This window comes from Lepidochelys kempii, chromosome 7, assembly GCF_965140265.1.
Source record: "Lepidochelys kempii isolate rLepKem1 chromosome 7, rLepKem1.hap2, whole genome shotgun sequence".
Taxonomy (NCBI): domain Eukaryota; kingdom Metazoa; phylum Chordata; order Testudines; family Cheloniidae; genus Lepidochelys; species Lepidochelys kempii.
The window spans coordinates 72,385,087-72,406,735 of record NC_133262.1 but is presented as its reverse complement, the minus strand read 5'-3'; the positions used below and the strand labels follow the sequence as shown (position 1 = coordinate 72,406,735).

Genomic DNA, 21,649 nt, shown 5'->3' with positions numbered 1-21,649 from the left:
CGTGGGGCGGAGGGGGAGACTGCTGGCCGGGGGCAGGAGTCCGATGGGGCGAGCGGCTGGCGGGGGCGGGGTCCCGTGGGGCGGCTGGCGGGGGCGGGGACCCCTGGGGCGGCTGGCGGGGGCGGGGTCCCCCAGCGTCCCGTGGGGCGGAGGGCAGGTGGGCGCTCCCAGCTCTCCCGCCTTCTCTTGCCTCTGCAGCACCGCCCTGCGGACAGCGCCCAGTGCTCGCTCGCTCGCTGCCCACGCGGCCCCTCCCACCCATCGTTTGATGACCTCACCGCGCCCAGCGGACGCCGAGTATAGATTCCGAGCGCGCGGCCATCCTTCTCCCACGTGACACAGGTAATTGTCCCCTCCTCGCCCGCCCCGCAGATGGGAGACCCCCCCCCGTCCCTCCACCCCCCCCCGTGCTGGCGCTGCGGCGGTCGGGGCCGTTCTTCCTCAGTAGCGGCCCGGCAACTCGGGGGGCTGCGCCGCGCCGCCTCCAGGACCTGCCGGAGCCTCCCCACCCCTCGCACAGGTCTGTCACCCGCCCGGCTGCCGGAGCGGCCCGCGGGGAGACCGTGCCCTGGGCCCAAGGGGCGTCTGTCAAGGCTGTGCCCCCAGATGGGGCAGGCGGCCTGGTGTGGGGAGAGGGGGCTGGCGGGGATCAGCTGGGCATTGCACGTTAGAGAAGAGGCAGGTAACTCCCCCTGGCTGGAGGAGGAGGAGGTGCAAAATACCTTTGTAAAGCAGGCTATTGATTTTAATGGTCAAGGCCTGGGCACCTCGGGTATGGGTCACTCTGGGCACAGGTGGGGCCTCTCGGTTTGCCCTGCGGGTGGGAAAAGGCTGGATGAAGAATAAAAATCCTCTTCAGAATTCCTTGGCCAGCAAAGGCTCTTTGGGGCGTGGGGCGGCATTTTAGGGATAAGTGCCTGTTTGTTAATGTTGCTGTGTACCAAGCAGAGCAGACTGCCTACAGTAGGCTGCTTCTGGACCATGGTGGCTAAGCTGGGTGTTTTATGATGATGGACTTGAGTTGCTGTAGTCTAGCCAGGTACGTAATCCAAATTAATAGGGTCACCTCTGCTTTAGGCAGTACGTATGTTTTGGACTAATGTAATTTGGCTACTACTGTGTATTCAAGTAATCCTTGATTACTCTGCATTGCATTGTGTGACCTCCCTATGGGTTGCAGCAGCACAAATATGAAAAAGAGTAAATAAATTGAAAAAGACAATCTAATAGTGTTGTCTATCACTTTAGTTTGCAAAGAGATGGAGACTTAAATGGTCATTCAAGTTTTTCTCTAAAGTTCATGATTAGAATACCGTATGTAATTACATAATACTATCTACTTCTATGGGAGGTAGTATGGCATCGTTGATAGAGTACAGATTTGGGTCTCAGAAGACCTGGATTCTATTCTCAGTGTGACCCGCTGGCTGATCTTCAGGAAGTGACTTCACCTTCCTGTGCTTGCTTTCTCATCTGCAACATGGGAATAATGATGCTTACCTCTTTTTTAAAGTGCTTTGAGATCTACTGATGAAAAGCTCTATATAAGAGCTAGGTATTTACAGTCTGGCACTTGGAATGGAAATATGTTTTTAATTGTGCCCTTAGGATTCATTTAATCCTGAATCTGTAAAGGAAAGTCTTCAATATACAGTTCTCCCCTTCTCTTATTCATCCAAGAGTTGTACTGAAAAGCAAAAGAGAATGGAAATGCTGATCCTAACTTGATTACTAGCTTTCCAAAGTGAGGGTCTTTAAGTGAGAGGCCTGCAGAGCTGAAACAATTAGAGAAGTCTGTTTAGCCTTTATTATTATGCTAAAATTTCATACATCACTATGAATGTTTTGACAATCTGATTAGCTATAATTATCCCATCTTGGGCAAGGTGAATAACAGACTGATGACATGGTTGTGTTCAGTGGTCATGGTAGGTTAATGCATTTACATTTCACACAGGAGATAGAGGGCTTGTCTTCACTACCGCACTACATTGATGCAGCTGCGCCAATGTAGTGTGTCTGGTGAAGACACGCTTATATTGTCGGGAGAGTGCTCTCTTGTCAACACCTCAATGAGAGGTAGAAGTCGGTGGGAGAGCGTCTTCCGCTGGTATAGTATGGTGTAGACAGCACTTTAAGTCGATGTAACTTACATCGCTCAAGGGGATGGTTTTTTCACACCCCTGAATGACATAAGTTACATTGACTTAGGTGGTAGTGTAGACAAGCCTTTGAAGAACAAAAGTGACTTTCGTTCTCCTTTCTTTCAAGTACTTGTCCTAACTACTCCAGGAAACTGGTGATAGTAGTAATTATTGTGATGCTACCAACTTTATTGTCCACTAAAACATACCAACTTGGCTTTGTTTGTTTGTAAAAGATAGGGTAGTATTTTCATTTCCTGACTTATTTTTTCCCACTATGTGTTAATTGGGTTTTGCTTGCATATAGAGGACTTCAAGTATTTATTGTGTGTGAATAAATTGTTTGGCTACCCCCTCCCCTAAAAAACGCAACCCAAACCATTAAGGGAAATGGATATTTCTACATTTAGTACAGTTCCTCTCTGCAGGAAAAAATAAGGATTTAGTTTTGCAGTGATGTCTGAGCATTTTTCTGAAGCAATCCTCCTTCCCTTCCCTATTCTCCTATCTGCTTCTGTGATCGAAGGCTTCTTATTCATACCTCTCTTATTCAGTTCAAATATCTATAAGGCACCAGCTTCTATGGGTTTTTTTCTACCTTTATCCATTCTTCTGCACCAACCATATGTTATAGAGAATTATGCTGTTGAGGAAACTCTTAAGAGGGAGTTGCATGGAATGCATTTTGAAAATTAACCATGCTAAGGGACAGATGTTTTTCTGAAGCTTGGGCCAGACTGTTAATGTTCTTCATGGAGACTTTATACCACAGAGATCTAAAAGAACCACAAAATACACCTGGTGTTTTAGGAGGAGAATGAGGTCAGTACAGTCTATGCCATCCTTAAGTCTAATGAGCAATTAAAACAATCAGTATATCAGAAGATTACCATTGATACCAGACCTACTGTGCCACAACCTTTCCCTTCCACCTCTGCTTCCTCTAAAAGGAAGATTAGACACAGGGCTGTGGTAATTGACAATCTTGTCAATGTCAAAAGCTAGTTTCTCCTGCAAGGGTTGAAAACTAGTTTATCTTGAGCTGTATTACAGTACAGACATGTAGGCTTTCAGACTTAAATCCCCTAATGCTGTCTGTCTTCCTCCACTATTTTAATGCTGGAGTGGTTTATTTTGTTTAATAAATATCAAGTTTGCTTTTCCTTCCAGTTCAGTACTCCCTTCTCATTTTTCAATCCCTGGTAGAGATTTAATTAATATTTTCCTTTTGGTTGCTCCTAACTCAGCATGCTCCCTTGCCAATCACTGTTTTCATTTCAAGGTTGATTTAGGAGGCATTGTGAAATGGAATAATCCTAACTGCTTCTTGATTCTGTCTGTTGCCCTTTGTGCTGGTTTTTGAATGATGGGCTCAGGGCTGAGTAGGCCAGAATGCTCTGTGATCACACTTGTGGTCTCTGATTTGCTAAGTGTTGATGCTGACAGCTGTTGTCTGTGCTGGAGAGCAGCAAGAGCAAGGAGGAACCAGGAGGACATTAGATTTATTGAGCAAAATTAATCCTTAATGTAAACCTGTTGACTTTGGAGTTACATCAGAGATGGCTTTGTCCACTTCTGTTTCATATCTGTGTAAAATGAGGTATCACTTTTTTGTTAGTCAGGGATAATATGTCTAGTAACATTTTTGCCTCCGCAATAATCTTTATACCGTCCTGGAGGACAACTAATTTGTCTTTGAGTTTGTGGATTATGTAGTTGTTAATTGGATTATCTCTTAAAATGGGACACTGACCCTCTTTTGAAATTTAAGCAGAACAAGTGGAAGATGGCTGAAGTCACTTGTAGACACCTTGCTTCTCTTTTTTCTCTGCTGGAATATTTAAGGGATACAATCAACTTGAGATCTAGTCCATATTTTTTAAAAATGAGGTAAAAGTAGCTTTTGGTGTTACATCTGCCATGAATACCCCGGTCAAGTTTTGTGCTTTTACCATCACTTCCTTATTTTTAAAATGTTTTTCTTTTGCAGTTGCTCTCGGCTCTTTGCTATAACAATATTACCAATACTTGTAGCATAGGTAGGTGAAATATCTTCCAATATATAGGTATGGTTTTTAAGTTGATAGTGACCCTTTAAGGACTAATTCAGTGTGCATGCTTTGTATCCCTGTATTTTTTCATGCCTTTATTTATGCATGCATACCAATGAGCAAAGTGATGTATAAGCAAGGATTTGTACCCACTTACCTCTTGGCTTTCTTGTTCCTGCTGTGAAGTCATACGCCTCATTGTGACGTATCCGTTCTTTCCTTGATAACACATTGACATGAGAAATAGAGGACTTTTACATTATGCTGTGGCAGATGATATGCTATGCACATCATTGCTTTTAATGCCATTATATTAAATAAACTATGTACTAAAAATACTACTTAGAGGTCTAAAAATATATTCTTAACTCTGCCAATGTGATCCCAAATGGCTTTGGATTTTTGTATGACTATCATCTGTTTCCAAAAATATTTATTAATTATTGGTATTACCATAGCACCTGAGCGCTCTAGTATGACTAGGAGTCTGTTTTGCTAGGCACTGTACAAACACAAAACAAAAAGACAGTTCCTGCCTCAAAGAGCTTACAATAAAAGTATATAATAACAGATGGGAGCACAAGGAAACAATGAGGCTGCGTTAGTCAGTTTGATAGCTAGTCATCTCAGCCTACCAGGGCCATAACTGTTAATTTTTATGTAGGCATCATGGAAAAGGAATTTTAAGGAAGGATATGAAGGATGATGTTTTTGGCAAGCTCCTCCCAAGTCTGAGGGGCATCACGGGAGAAGATATGAAGATGTTTGTTTGAAGATATAACAAGCTGGTGATGGAGGTTGGCATTATGGGCATATCAGAGTTAACATCTCGATAGTGAATTAGAGATGATAGGTAATGTGGGGGTAGACTGTGAAGGGCCTTAAGCGGATGTCTACACTGCAGCTAGGAGGTGTGATTCCCAGGATGGGTGGACAGACATACTGGGTCAGCTTGAGTTAGCATGCTAAAGTAGCAGTGTGGATGTTGCAACACTGGCAGTGGCTCAGACTAGCCTCTCAAACTTGGACCCAGGGGGTCAGGTGGGCTTGGACTTGGGCAGCTAAACTGAGCTATATTAAGCAGAGCCAGCATGAGTTTGTCTACCTGTGCTGGGAATCACACTTCCCAGCTGCAGTGTGAGCATACCATGAGAGTGAAGACAAGCAGATTGTTTCATGCAACAGAGAGGGGGAGAACCAGTGGAGGAATGCAGAGAGAGGGGTGACGAAGTCAAAGTAATGGGCTAGGACAACAATTTTAGCAAGAGCATTCTGAATGGATATGAGTGGACCAAGATTGTATTTGTCAAGGTCAGAGAGAAGGATGTTGCAGTAACTGAGATGAGAGCCCGAATGAGAGTGCTAGCTGTGTGGAGGAATAGGAAAGGCTGTATCTAGTAATGTTATGAAAGAATTGACATGATACACTGGGAATATGAAACCCTCATTGATGTCAATGAATGCTGAGGGCTCTAGGCATAGATACCATAGCACATGCACTACATATTGTAGGACTAGTATCTCGTAAACTAGCTTATCAGTTCCTTTTAAGATGATCATATTAGCTTAGTGGTCACTGTGAACAGTGGCAAAGTACATAGGGGTAAGGATTGTATTTTCAAGATGGCTGTAATTTCACAAAGTCAAGTTGCTGTTTTTATATTCATGTTTCATATTGGGAACCTGGTGTACTCTGACCTCAGAGTCTTTGCATGGTGACTCAGCATCCTGGATATAGTCTTTCCTGACTTCTGATCCATTATTAGAATAGTTTTTCTGTCCTTGAGATTCAGAGTGACAGGGCATGTTTGTGTCTCATGACAGAGGAGGGACTACATAGTAGGCCTTTTAGTGATGATGATACTCCTTTTTAGTAGTAATACTACTAGTAATACTCTTTGAGTAGTCATTAAAAATAGGCTTAAATAGGAAACTAGCTTCAGCATTTACTTTGGAGGGAGTAGTGTACCTTCTTAGTAATAAGATTTTTTGCGTTGCCCTACATCTGAAAGCACTGTTCAAACACTAACTCATCTTTGCCATAACCTTGTGAAATAATTACTAGTTATCTATTTTAAAGGGGAGGAAACCGAAACAGGTTAAATGGTTTGGGCAAGGCCAGCCAAAAGCAAAATCAAGGTTAAAATGCAGAAGTTCCTGGCTTCCAGCCCCGTGCTTAGTCCACCAGACAGTATTCCCAATTATTTTCAGTCGTTGTTGGCATGTTGATCTTACTGAGGAGGACTCCATTCATTTCATCTTGTACTTCTGTAAGCATGTCCTCCTTTTCTCCTTATTGATCTTCCATATGGTTAGATTGGTGCATGCTTTGCATTATATTCTTCCTAGCTGAAACGAGTAGTGCAGGTGAGAGTATTTGGCAACTGCATATCTTGTTGTTCGTTTCCAGTATGGCCACAAGGATATCCTTCTGTGTGCCCCTAGCAGGCTGAAACAGATACTACTTTTGCTCCAGAGGGAACTCTGTGCACACACAGAATTCATGTCCCCCACAGATGTTTTTTTCTCTGCAGAAAATGCATTCTGGTGGAGAGGCACTGCAATTACTCCTTTTGCTCACCAGTGGCTGCTTTGGTGCCAGAACACAGGGAAGGCAGCTCACTGGTCAGAGCAGCCAATAGGGAGGTGGACAGGCTGCGTTCTTCACATCACCCTGCCTGCAGAGCCAGGGGAGGAGGCATGGGATATGGTGGAGACAGTCAGCATAGGGCTGTTGGGGTGGGTCACATAGACTGGGGTTCAGAAGGGCTAGTGGGAGAGAAAGACTGGGATGGGTGCTGACTGGGAGTGGGGGTGCAGGGACAGGAGGATGGGGTGCATGAGTGGGGGTGCAAGGACACGTGGGGGGGGGAAAGGGGTGCATGGGGATAGAGTCAGATGTGCCTGACTGAATGGGAGAGGCTAGGGGTCAACCAGGGTCTGCATGGGAGAGGCTCCCCAATTCCCTAATAATCCCTCTTCTCTCCCCCCCCCCCAAAACAAACAAACAAACAACCTGTTCCATACTTTTCCCACCCACAACCAGCAATCCCCCAGGTTTGCTCCCAGGCTCCTTCCCAGCAATTACTTCCCTCTCCCTCAGTTCTTCCATTACCCTTGTCTCCCCCAAGCCTTTGCACTGCTTCTGAGTCATGTGGGAAATAAGTTTCTGTATTGTAGTTTAAGTGAATTATTACTCAAAGTTCTGTGTTAACATGCCTAGTAAGAAATCTTTTTCAAAAAATATTTCCTGAACCTTTTTTGTTGTCCGTTTTGTTACGGACATACTTGCTGACAGGTATTTTGAAATAAATTACCAAAATAATTGAAACTGGCGTGTTTATATTGTGTTGTTTTGACAAATAAAATATGCAGAATTTTAAATTATTGTGTTCAGAATTTGTAATTATTGGGCGCCGAATTCCCCCAGGAGTATTCTTTACACTCAGGCTTATTCTTTAATGTGGAGACAGTGGAGAAACCGTGTATCACAGTTCTTGATCCAGAGAGAATGTATATCACAGTTGCCTGCTGCCCTCCGTGTGTGAGGTGCAGTATCCACAGAACTGTAAGATCTGTAACAATGAAAGGAAAAATGATGGTGTGGAATGCACACCGGACTAAATTGCCCTATGTCTTTCTTTAATATATGTTTGCCTGATAAGGGGATTTTGTAGCCTGTATCTAACAATGATGCAGGGCTTTCCTTTCTTTTGATAGTTGTCAACAGAGAAATGAGTGATAACTGAGAACTGTTTAAGCATATTTTACTAAATGCTCAAAAATCCATAACTGAGAGAGAGACTATACTGGTTTTAAAAGAAATCAGCCTGCTTTGGGATGAAGTGACATCAGTGGAATAAAGGGAAAGTTGATAGCACTGAATATAAATTAGAAGCTAGGAATTGTAGAAAACCAGTAAAGCAAGCAAAAGGACATATGGAGAAATCAATGGCTAGCAGAGTTAAGGACAATAAGGAGGAGTGTAAGTATATTAGGAATAAAGGGAACCCTAACAATGGTATTGGTTCATTACTAGATAGAAATGAAATTTTCAGTAATAATGTAGAAGGCAAAAGTGTTCTAATATATATTTCTGTTCTGGTTTTAGAGAAAAAGGATGTTTTAAATAATTAAAAACTGGCTGATAGCTCTCAAAATTAAGTGTAGGCAGGGAATCTTCATAATCAAAGCTGGTGTGTTTCTAGGGGTGTCCCTCAGGGGTCAGTTCTTGGCTGTATGCTATTTATCATTTTTATTAATGATCTGAAAGAACTCACAAAATAATGACTGATAGAGTTTGCAGATGAAACACAGATTGGGGGAGTGGTAAGTAATGAAGAAGGCAGGTCACTGATACAGAGCCATCTGGATTGCTTGATAAGCTGGGTGCAAGCAAACAATATGTGTTTGAGTATGGTAAAAGGAAAAGTCATACATCTAGGAATAAAGAATACGGGCCATACGTACTCTGACCTGGGAAGCAATGACTTTGAAAAAGACTTGGGGGTCATGGTGGCTAATCAGCTGAATGTGAGTTCCCATTGTGATGCTGTGGCCAAAGAGGCTAATGTGATATAGAAACAGGGGAGTATTAAATAGGAATAGGGAGGTTGTATTACCTCAGCATTTGGAACTGGTGCAACTGCTGCTGGAATATTGTGTCCTGTTCTCATGCCCCCAATTCAAGAAGGATGTTGACAAATTGGAGAGAAGAGCCATGAGAATGATTAAAGGACTGGAAAAACATGCCTTATAGTGATATACTGAAGGAGCTTCCTCTGTTTAGTTAACGAAAAAGGAAATTGAAGAGGTGATTTGATCAGTGTATACCTACCTAGGTGGAGAATAGAAATTTGATAATAGAGGATCTTCGATCTTGCAGGGAAAGGTTTAACAAGATCCAATAGCTGGAAGTTGAAACTAGACAAATTCAGACTGAAAAAAACATTTTTAACAGTGAGGGTAATTATCCATTAGAATAGTTTACCAAGGGCTGTGGTGAATTCTCCATCACAAGATTGGATGTTTTTAAAAAGAGAGATAGGCCATTGGACTCCATTGTATTAATTTGTTTGAATTAGACCATGTTGTGCAGAACGTCGGACTAGAGAATCACAATGGTCCCTTGTGATGGGGTGGACTAGGCCCAGAGGCCCCCGCTACACCTGTCCCAGGACAGGAGCAGTGAAGCAAAGTCTTCAAAATGTGAGTTCAATCCCTGAGGGGGCCATTTAGGGATCTGGGGCAAAAATTGGACATTGGTCCTGCTTTGAGCAGGGGGTTGGACTAGATGACCTCCTGAGGTCCCTTCCAACCCTGATATTCTATGATTCTAAGTGGCTTAGAAAGACTATTCAGGAGGTTGCAAGGGGCTAGCCAATTAGAAGATTGCAGGCTAGCATAAAAGGAGCTGCAGTGCAGACCAGAGTCAGTTCCTTGCTAGAGCCAGAGTAGTGCAAATGGTGTTCCTGGCTGGTGAAAGGGAACTGCAGCACCATGGGCAGCTCAGTGCTAGGAGGGAATGGAGGAGGGAGGAAGAGGTGCTCCTGGTTGGCTGCAGGAGCTGAAAGGCTGGATGGGAACCAGGGAAGCAAGTAAGGACCTCCTGACTGTCTGCAGGAGCTGCACGTGCTAAGATAGATAGTTGCTGGCAGGGACTGGGGGGCAAGTAAGGTGTTCCTGGCTGGCTCCTGGGACTCGACAAAGCTAAGGGCCGCTGAGAAGTGGCCTAGGGAAATGTAGTTAGTTAAAAGGGATGTGGCACATGGCGGCTGCTACTTAAAGGGTCCCTGAGTTGTGACCAGGAGTAGTAGGAGGGCCTGCTCCTCTGGGGAGGTAGTTATTCCCTGAGAGAAGGGCTCAGAAAGGGCAAAACCATTGCCTCCAGGGAGGAAGCCCTGAGGGTATGGCCTGATACCAGGGCCAGGACTGTTTAAAGACTTCAGACACACCCAACCAGAAGGGGTGCTTGTGAGGGGTGGGTGCGACCCCGTTATATTCCTTCAGGCTTTATGATCTTTGAATCTAAGCTGGAGAAAGTTGACGTGTGGCGGTGTGAGTACTCCCTACAGTGGATTGCATATATGTTAGAGGAAAATGTTGTTATTGAAGTCTGACCCAAGCCCATCTGAGCCTGGTGCTTTGTACATCATAAGGGATTTCACAGCAATTACGAGGCTATCCTTTTTAATGGTCCTAGAAGTGCTGCTGCTTGAACGTCAGTGAGATTAGTTGGTGTAGCTTTTGCTAAACCACCTTGCATGCTGGTGATTCCGTCAGGGGATTCTTCCTGCTTACCGTAGAGAACCTTTTCTAATTACACAAAGTTATTTCCTCTGCTTTGCTGGTTAATGTGTTTTGTACTGGTTGAAGGATTTAGGAGATCAGGCTGGATGATGGTTGCTTTCTCATTTGCTAGCCTTATTTTCCATATTCCTATGTTCATAATAATCTTGTTTTACATATTTTGCCATTTTTTAATGTAATAGTTGTCCTGTTTTTTGCTGTGGAGATTTTAGCATCTTTATATTTTTCTTGCACTATGTTCATGAATGATTTCCTTTCCCCTTCTCCTGCACCCTCCCCCGCCCTCCAAAAAAAACCCCAAAACAAAACACCCACACACTTTTTCTAGGAGCTGCACCTTCTGTACTTTTTCTGGTCTGAGGTGAAGGCATTAATTTTGCCCCAAGGGTTATCACAGTGGGTACTTGTGTTAGCTCTCCAGTATTACCAAAATGCAAAAGATTTTTTAAATATTTAATAGCAATTGGGCTAAAAGCATGCATCTCCTTAAGAGTAAGTTACTTGACCTTTGTGACTTAGGATAACATCTTTGGGGCTGCTTGCAGCAGAGGGAGAGACATCTGGAATCAGGAGAAGGTTTGAGAAAAATGAGGGGAGGATTTTCATGCCTATCATTTTCATTGGATCTCTTTTAGGCATGAGGAGATGATCTGTTGTGGAGCATGCTTGGAGCAGGAACAAAGCAGGTGTTTGTGTGCGTGCTTCAGATGTGCATAGGAATAGTTCTTTCATTACCTCACATGTCTGTCAACACTTGCCTTCTGAGTGCACAGGGCTGAATCTGTCTATGGTAAGAAGTAGTGTTATACCAATAAAATAAAAACCATCAGGACCTTATTAAAGGGGATAAGACAAAATGTCACATTTATTGTGAATACAAAAAGAATCATAGTAGGCAGTCAGTTATAGCTATAACATTTCATTCAGTTTCTCGCACGCACGCGTTCTGCAGCTGCTGTATACTTACCAGTCCTGAATGTAGCATGAGTTCTAGGCTTGGGTTCGTAGCTTGTGGCGGCTAACTGGCCAGGAAAGCCGGGCACAAGGAAGAGCTGGGTCTCTGTTGGCCATGCACCAATTCCCTTTCATGTTGGCAGCAGAATGTTACCCTTCAAAATCTTCCATCTCACCCATCCTTTTTGTAGGCTTTAATTTGAATCCAGAGTCTATAGGTCTTGCTGTGTCACGCTGCCTCTGGGTTTGGTGTGATGGATCACCCGTCAATTGCAGACATGACTTTCAGCCTAGGACCTGGCTTTGATGTTTCTTCTATTATACTTTTGTTCTTTTCTTTTGAGGGTGGACTCCTCTTGCTTTGTCAGGGCTGTTGTCCGCATCTTCAGCCGTTGGGTGTATACACTTTATTTCATCAGGACAGGCTGGGGCTGGAGGTTGATTCCATCATCCACCCATACCTCATTCACATATCTAAACTAGTAAGATTACAGCAGGGTTTTTGCAAAAATGAAGGTTGCAACAAGCTTTTACAAAATGAAGTGAGCATTTTAAAATGGAGTTTGGGACAAGTTAAAATGGAGTTTGAGTTACAATATGGATAAGTGTAAGGAATGGCAAACAGTGAGCAGAAGTTACAATGTTGAAACAGGTTTCAGAGTAGCAGCCGTGTTAGTCTGTATCCTCAAAAAGAAAAGGAGGACTTGTGGCACCTTAGAGACTAACAAATTTATTTGACCATAAGCTTTCGTGAGCTACAGCTCACTTCATCGGATGCATTCAGTGGAAAATACAGTATACGTTTCAGCGATTTAAGCAGCAATTGGATTGAAAGTGAAACTCAATTAGTCAGTTATTGGGGTAACCAGTTTTATGAATGAATGTTTCATTTTACAAAACTTTGATTATGAAGTTATATTAATAAAGTGAACAATTAAAAACCATTTCATTGATCAGTTCTACAGTAGGAGCACATTTAAAATGCCCTTTTCAAATGAGTTTAGTGCCCCCAGTTTGGGCAGTGACTGCGTAGAAGTTGCCTGTGAGAATGTGAGGGAATATTTTTCTTTTCTCCAGATGTTGGTGATTGTGATGTCTTCAGAAATATTTTCATGCCAATTCTCAAACCTACCTTTGTTCGAATGGGTTAGAAATAATTGCCTTTTCATTCCCCTTCCAATTTAGGAGTTTTACAGCCACCTCTTCCTGATTTGTGTGTGTGTTTGTTTTTTTTTTTTTAGTGTCTTTCTCTCTCCTGTTGCAGCATGAAGGACTCGCACAAATAACAGGGAAAACTGATTCTACAGGGATTATTTATGTGCAGTTGAACTGAATATACACAAAGTGTTTTCAGATGCACAAAGTGAAAAATATTTTTCCTCTAATCTATGTCAGTTGTAGTCATCATCAATGTTGCTGATAATTATAGTAGGTAAAAAATAAAATAAAAATCAGACAGGTGATTTTTAAGTTGGTGACCTTTTTGAATCTTTTAGAAGTGTATTTAAAACTTTAATATGCTTCTTTAAAAGCTTTGTTTTAGTGATTGTTTAGTTAGTGACCCAAGTAACACAAGTAAGGAAATTCACAGCTAAAACTGGCAGCATAACTAGATAATCCATGCGAAGACCAGTCTCAATGGATCAGTGTAGCCGATTACTGTGCTTTGATTATCGTGTTTGCAATACCTATGCACAATAACTCCGAGATGTCATCCCTGACATCTGCTAACTTTGAATATCTGTGCTTTAGTTTTTCAGGTGTTTTAAAGTGAAAACAAAATTACCATCTTCCCCTAACATTATTTTTGGTCTTCCTGCATTTTGATTTGTCTAATAGTTGGATTCTTGTATAGGTTTCAAACTGTAGTTTACATTTAGAACTGTAATTCTGAGTGAGAGCTGTGTATCCTCAATTGGCATCACTGGAAGTTTTTAATGCTCAGAATTTCTCAGATGAAGATGAAACTCTTTGCGTGTGTGTGTGATTTTTGTTTGTTTGTTTGTTCAACATTCTAGGAAATTCACTTGTCCAGTTAAAGCAAGCAAACAAAGAAACTAAGTGGTCGTTGGGTGTAACAGTGTACCACCTTCACTTTTCAGGAGTGCTCATTTACACAAATTATAAATTGCTTCAAAAGAATAACCTAGGTGGTCATTCACAAGCCACTTCTTACAGTAACCTTGTCTTACTTAAACCTAAAGCCAACATGAACACTTAATGTTCCATGCACTCCCTCCATAACACATGGAGCTATGAATCTGGGACCAGCAGCTCCATCTTCCCCTCCCAGGCGTAAGATGTGGGCGGAAGCCCTCTAGGATATCTGTAAGGGGTTTGGTCTTTAAAAATGCCACATCATCCTTCAAGGAGAGACAGCAGCAACAGCTGCCAATATCACCAAGGGGTGTGAGTAAACCTCCTTTTTCTTCATGCGTCCAGGACATTGGGGGCACATAGCTCAAGCAATTCCCTGTTTATAGCCATAGAAGCCCTCAGGGTCGTCATTTCCAGATTCTGTCAGCTGTTTGGGAGATAGACTGTTGGGTGTGGGAAATGGGAATGGGCAACTCCTTAGAAACACCTTAACAGCTGTAGACAGCAGGGATATTAGAGCATTGGCTTCATAACTGATCAGTGGGCTTTCCACTGTCTTGAAGATATTTTGTATTTAAGCTTGAACTTTGTTAACGTGGAAATATATGGCACAAGGCTAGATTTCATAGTAAGATATTGTAGTGCGTTGGGCATTCTTTCGACTATGTTTATTTTGTCTTTTTTAATAGACTTGGATCTTCTACCTAATGAACAAACATGAGTCATTTGAGGTTTCTTGTAGCTACCTTGAAACCTCATGGCATTCAATTTTTGGTAAAGCAAGATGTAGCCAGAAAGGTATTTCTGCAGAGCCAACGTTATGTTTCATCGGGAGCCACAGAACCATTCCTGAGTGGAAGTAATTCAAATTATGTAGAGGAAATGTACTACACATGGCTTGAAAACCCTAAAAGTGTGCATAAGGTAAGTCTAAATGTTAACTGAAAATTCTACTGTTAAGATAAAAAGTATAAATATTGATTCCACTCTTTGACTGTTTTGTAAATTGTCTTTTATTAACTGAAAAAATGAAACTTATCTTATATATTGATCATTGCAAGATATGAAATTGCAGCAACATAAAAATATAAGAAGCCCAAGTATGGTGAACTGGTTTGAAGAATATGGGATGTCTTGGTTATGAAAATATTAACAGAAGTAGACATTTGATTTTCAGAATTTTTTTGTAGCAATATGATTATTTAATCAGTCTACTGAAGGAAATTAGTTATGATTTACAGAAATTTCAAGCTTCTAATATTTGTAATAGTCACAACATGTTCTCTGCTATACTTAAGTCATATATATGGTGTGGTATTTTATAGCTGCCTAAGGGAGCTGAGTGCTTAGTTCCCCATGCTGGATTTGGAAATTCCAGCCTTAAATGTTTTGTAAAACTACCTTCTTTAAGTTTCTATAGTTTGGAAAATATTTCACTCTGTACATGTTTCTAAATTCCAAACACCTGCTAGCTATTTCTTAATTGTTACCTCTAAACTTTGTATTTTTGTTAATGAAAAATATTTTTTTTTAGGGCTGTCGATTAATTGCTGTTAACTCAAAAAATTTAATCCTGATTAATCTCAGTTTTAATCGCACTGTTAAACAATAGAATACCAACTGAAATTTATTAAATATTTTTGGATGTTTTTCTACATCTTCTTCAAATATATTGATTTCAGTTACAACACAGAATACAAAATCTAAAGAGAGCACTGTACACAATTTTTGTTTACAAATATTTTCCCTGTAAAAATGGCAAAAGAAATGGTATTTTTCAATTTACCTCATGCAAGTACCGTAGTGCAATCTCTTTATTGTAAAAGTGCAACTGACTCATGATGATGAAAATGAACATTCATTGGTCTGTGTTGCTTTGGATCGTTATTAAGCAAAACCCGTTGTCGGCTTGGACGCATGTCCTCTGGAATGATGGTTGAAGCATGAAGGGACATATGAATCTTTAGCACATCTGCACTTAAATATCTTGCAACGATGGCTAAAACAGTGCCATGCAAATGCCTGTTCTCGTTTTCAGGTGACATAAATAAGAAGCGTGCAGCATTATGTCCTGCAAATGTAAACAAACTTGTTAGTCTGAGCAACTGGCTGAACAACAAGTCCGCTCAATGGTACTTCTAGGCTCTAAAATTTTACATTGTTTTATTTTTGAGTGTAGTTATTTTTTTTGTACACAATTCAACGTTTGTAAGATCAACTTTCATGGTAAAGAGATTGCGCTATAGTACTTGTATTAGGTGAACTGAAATAAATAAATTATATATATATATATATATATATATATATATATATATTTTTTACAGTGTAAATATTTGTAATCAACAATAAATATAAAGTGAGCACTTTACACTTCTGTGTTGTATTTGAAATCAATATATTTGAAAATGTAGAGAACACCAAAATAATTAAATAAATGGTATTCTATTACTTAACAGTGCAATTAATTGCGATTAATTTTTTAATCGCTTGACAGCTCTAATTTTTTTTCTTACTCTATGATGTTTTCTGTCAGTTATTAAGACTTGCTTGTTTGTATGGGGATGCTAATTCACTTAAAATATTTGCTTTTATGCATTAATTTTTTGCATGGATTGGAATCTTAACTTATTTAGTTACAGAAAATTACTCTCCTGTCTTGCTCTGTAAGTAATAGTTCAAACAAGTGTTTGGTGAAACCCTGCTATTGTGTGTTTGTGTTTAGGCACATTTTTATAAATGTGTCATATTTAGAACTTGGTTTTACTCTGATAAATCATCTAGAAATGAGTCAAATGAGGCTTACAAATTAAAAGGGAGGCCAAAATTAGCAATTATGATTTTTCTTTTGGTTCGTCTGTGTGTGAATTTAGTTCTGGTGAAAGGTGACAGCAGTGGTGACTGAAGCTTCTGTTTCTTCACAGAACAAGTACAACACAGACTGTGCAAGCTTCCCTGTTTTACCTTACCTCTGAGCTGGAGGGCCCATCTCCAGGGCCAAGAGAGGTAGTTCAGTTTCCAGGCCCTTTCTGGCTTTGGTTCCTATGAGGAGACTGCCAGCAAAGTTACCAACAAGTGTTCTATAGGATGGTGGGGTTTATGAATTCAGTGGATATAGTCCTGAGACCACCTTCTTTTTTCACATATGTAATTCAACACTTCTGAGGTGGTGACAATTTTTGGTTATTAATTACATGGGCAGTTTTAAAAGTATTTAAGGGGTTTTAATTTTTTCTCCTCTAGATTGCCAGGGTTTATGGCTGCTGTTAGCATCTCTTTTAAGAAAAGTGCAATTGTTTACTCTTTTTATGCCTGACTGCCCCATGTAGCTATGGAACTTACTCATCTCTTCTTCTTGTCTTAATTAGGCTGAAAACAAAATTTAATTTAACAAATTTTTTTGTGTGTGTTGGTGTTCAGCTGATCAAAAGGAATATGTACAACATCATTCAATATAGTAAATTGATAATGTGGCTTTTCCCTTTTTGGCCAGTAGTAATTTGGAAGCCATTTTTTTGATTGTGTTAGGGAGTGAAGATTTCTTGGAGTAAATTTTTCAGCAACCAGTCTGTCTCGTCTATCTTAAGATCTGATCCTGTACACACATGAGAGTGACTCGCATAAGAAAAGGGCTAACGACTGTTCTCTTAAAGATTTGCAGGATAAGATCTTTAGACTTTAAGATCATCAAGACGGAGAATATGCCTTACTTTGTTTGCAAAATGATGTGGAATCATACATTTTTATATAATGATTAATACACTTTTTCAAGTGTTTCACAGCATTTTAACATTGCATGTCCTATTGACTTTGATGGATTTTCACGGCTAGAAATCCATGTAAAGTTGAAAATTTTTCTACATGTGGTGTTTAAATTAATATTAACTGTGTCCTCAACACAGGTTAAGTTCTGCACAATGATGTTAAAATAAAAAAGGAAATAAGATTCACCTGTTACAGTACACTGATTACTGATAGTGGAGCTTTAGGAGGATTTTATAGGTCAATAGGCATCTGTTATACTTGCAAATATTGCCTTTTTTTTTTTTTTTTTTTTTTTAATTGTGCGTGGCAACACAGTTCAGAAAAATGTGACTTCAGCTAAGCTGCCAGTTTGGGTAGAGGGAAACTACCATGTTATGTGAGAACTTTGGTGTCAGCTTCTCTATTATTGTATTACACTAGCGCTTAGAAGCTCTAACTGAGATTGAGGTCCCATGTACTATGTGCTGTAAAAATGTATAGTAAGGGACAATCCATGCTATGGTGACCTTATTAGGTAAGTGGAAAAGAGACAAAAGGTGGGAGAGAAAAGGGAGGCATGGAAAGATGGGGTGACTTGCCTATGTTTATAGAGCTAGAATTAGAACCCCGGTCTCTGTCCCAGTGCCCTGTCCATTGGACAGTGCTTTGAGAACCACGAGGTCATACTTGCAACCATGGTGGTTTATTAAGAGAAAAACAAAATCAATCAACTTTATTATCTGTGTTTTTTTAACACTTTTATTTTGAGAGGTTTTTAAACAGTAAGTACACTTGTATTTGAAATAATTAAGCTATTGAGTAAATGAGAAATGTTTAAGCAGGATGATGCATATTATATATTGACCAACATTCTTTGATGGGCATCTTACCCCTAAACAAATAGTGCTTAGCCGTTAGGGTACAAGCTCTAAAGCAGTCAAAAGAAACAAAGATTGTTATCCTGGTCATTGCCAAAACTGCTTGCCTGGAGGTCTGTTGTCTTCACTTTGCTTCTGGAATTAGCTGAGATCTATTCTTCTGGTAGTAATTGACTCTTTAAAGGGCTGCTTTGCAATTTTAAGAACTTGTGGGTATTTCAGTGTCTTGTAGGTAAAAACCATTCTAACAATGCCTCAGATACTGTAATTTGATCTGTTTGTGTCATTTGTGAAGTTGAAAGGGACATGATCAGATTAAAATCATAATTAAAAAAGAAAATATTCTAAATTACTATAAACAACTTGAATGATTAAAATTGAGATTTAGCAAATCTACTTTTTTCTTTTCTCTGGTTATGCTGTGTATTTACTTTTTGCAGTCCCCCTAGTCTGGATAGTGAAAAATGCCCTAGTCACTTTTGCTTTTGTTTAATGAATTTAATTTTTAGCTTCTGGCACACAAACTCATTGCTACAGTGTTTGGATTGTAAATATCACAGATCATGTTTAACAGACAAAACATTTCTACTGGATTTTTTTTAAATGTCACGTAAATGATTTTTTTTTTTGTCTTAAGTTCTGTACTTGTTCGTTTTTGTTTTTTTTTTAATCAAATCTAAATTTTGGGCCATTTTTGACTGCAGTGTTGCTTTTTTGAACTACATTCCCCAGGACCAGCCCCTTAAATTCAAAAAACAGAAAATGGCCTTAATCTTCCTTCCACCCTTCGCATTAACTCTGTAACCTGCTATATTATCTCCTCTCTAAAAGAAGATTATAAAGATTCTGCTTCCAGAGTCATGGCTGCTCTTGCCACCCCTTGCCAAACCTAGCATGCAAGATTTATTGAGAACATAGACATACAGGTTATATCATTCCCCTGTTGTCTGTCAGAACTTGCATTTGAAGTCAAATAACTGTAAGGAGTTCTAGTGAACATTGGATATGTTTTTTTAAAAATCTAACAATCTTGTCAGAGCATGGTAACTCTTAATCTATTGCATTACACTTGCTGAGGTAAAGTTTTAGCTGGCTTTCTACCTAGCTTTTATTTGTGTGTAGGCACATATATTTGCGCTTGCACTTTTGTTGGCACAGCACCAGTATGCATGCCATGTAAAGTCTAACCCTTTCAGTTTTATCTCCTAGACTTACATGAGTGTTAAAATTTGCAGTTTCAAAACTCATTGTCTTCATTAGGTTTTGCAGGCGTAAATTCAAGCACTTACATATGTGTGCAGGTGTTAGTGTACATGCAGTTATTTACAGCTGCAAAGTGCAGGGACAAGTATGTGGCTCACGTAATCCTGCACGTGCCTAAATTAAAGGCGGCATTTGCAAATTTAGGTTGCATTCCTGCGGTTGTGGGAGGCTTTTAGTTTTCTCCCTCTTAACTCAATTCTGGGTGCAAGGGAACTTTAAAAGACTGCTGCTGGGTATGTTTAGACCAGCCATTGTGAATGTTTAAAGGGACACAATCAACTTAAGTCACTTTTTTGAACATTTTTATTTAGGGTGTTACAAGTAACACTAGTAAGATTTATGTAAATGAAAGATGCTAGTTGAAAAACAAATATTTTTTTCAATGTGTTTTCTTTCTGCACTTGATATTATTTTGCTTGTAGCCAGTTTCACTTTTCCCCCTTGTGTAGTCAATATCCCCCATTGTTTGAGAGTTTTTCACACAACAGCAAGGGGGAAAAAAAAGAGTTCTTCCATTTGTTTAAATGGTGGGAGGGATGCAGGGGAGGGGAGAGGGAGAGAAACCACAGAAATTTGTGGGGAGACTCTAACAAGTAGAATCGCCAAGATTACATTTAGCTCTCTTGTAAAAATGGACTTGATTTCAAGTCAACGTTGTCACTTTAAAGAGATAAGTGCACAGAAGATGTTTTTCATATCATTCAGTGAATCCAGATGAATTTACAAATTAATCAGGCCATTAAGGGAGTCAAGGAACTCATCCTAAAGCAAGAAAGATGTAGTAGACTTAAGATGTTAATATTTTATTGATGGAAAGTACTGTGTTACACCAGTTAAGAATTTGAATGTTTCCTTAACCCATTGGGCAGCACTAGAAACTAATATGTCCAGCATAGTTTGCAAAGGCCTGATTTTGCATCAGGCTTATGACAATTATAAAAGCCAGTGAATCTGAGTATTTTGGATACTGTACCAAGGGGTTATTTCCCTTTACTTTGGACTTCCTCTGCTGAGCTGTAGGATGTCTCCTTTTGAATCTGGGAGGTGGTAAGATTTTAAGCTGATTCCGCTCACTTCTTCCTGGAAACTCCTTTAAATCTCCATGAATCTCTGCTCCCTACATTACTTTTCTCAGAAGGGTGCTAGAAGGTGTGGCTGCTCGTGTGTGTGTGTGTAATATATATATTTAAAACCTTCTGTTTGCAATGTAATTATGAATCTGAAACTGACACTCTCATTGTCATCAGTGTTGGCACTTACAGATCTCTCTGTTATGCAGATTTTTGGAATATTGAAGAGAGAATAAGGATAATTTTTCCAGGGGAGTGGGAAGGGGAAAGTGCGATGGGATTTCTCTTGGAAACTATTTTAAACCCCCATTCCCCTCACCCCAGTTGATCCTTTTCTGAGTTGCTTTTGTACTCCTCTGTGTTCATCTTCCTCCTCCTGAAAGTAGTACAGTATCTAAAACAGCTATGGTCATAAAATAACATGATCTCTAACAATGTGTCATCATTTCTGCTCATAGAGTGGTGTCAGGGACATAGATCATAGGGAGGGGGCTTGTCAAGGCTCAGTTATTACTATTACAAGATTAATTACAGAACTGCATGGTTTGATATTGAGTACATAATGGTTACCATGTTTTCCTGTATGCCGCCACTATACCGTGAGCGTGTAATTGCTTTCTTATGTTGTATGCTTAGAAATCAGTCTCTATAAAAGAGAGACGACTGCTGTATGAATGTGAAACTAAAAAATAAGTTCAAGGAACCATGTTCTAAGGCTTTATTGTGCTGCCTTTTCATGATAGGACAAAGTACATTTTAGCAGAACATGGAAATAGGCTTTTTAGAATAAAACTACTTTAGATTTTTCTGGAGTGATGCTAGAATATAAAATAGCTAGTAACCTACCTTTATGTATGTTGATATCTACTGCTTTACAGTAAGTAATAACAAAACACTGTCATTGAATCATTTGAATTGTGTTTATATTTGTTTAAGAGTAAAAGCACATATTTATTTAATAATTTGCTGCTTTGGAAAAAATGTTGAAATACAGGACACAACAAAACTTATTAAAGGTTTAATTCCTTTTTATATAGCTGCATTTAATGTAATCATTCTGCTGATAGTCTGTTCTTCCTAGTACTATAACTTAAATAACCAGATCTGTGGTGATACTTTTATCTTTAAGAATTTTACTTTTT

The 21,649-nt window shown here is 40.0% G+C and overlaps 1 protein-coding gene across 3 annotated transcripts in view; it reads left to right on the top strand.

The window, feature by feature from the left end:
* The first annotated feature begins 246 nt into the window (after positions 1–246).
* Positions 247–21,649, top strand: part of OGDHL (oxoglutarate dehydrogenase L) — a 109,577-nt gene continuing 88,174 nt past the window's right edge. For 2 of the 3 annotated variants that reach the window (XM_073353299.1, XM_073353297.1), the window contains exons 1-2: positions 400–520; positions 14,245–14,479. In XM_073353299.1, the coding sequence (XP_073209400.1) occupies positions 14,273–14,479 (207 nt within the window). In that variant the 5' untranslated portion in view covers positions 400–520; positions 14,245–14,272. Of the gene's footprint in view, positions 343–399; positions 521–14,244; positions 14,480–21,649 lie in introns of those variants that run through there. The other variant, XM_073353298.1, reaches the window with a different exon arrangement.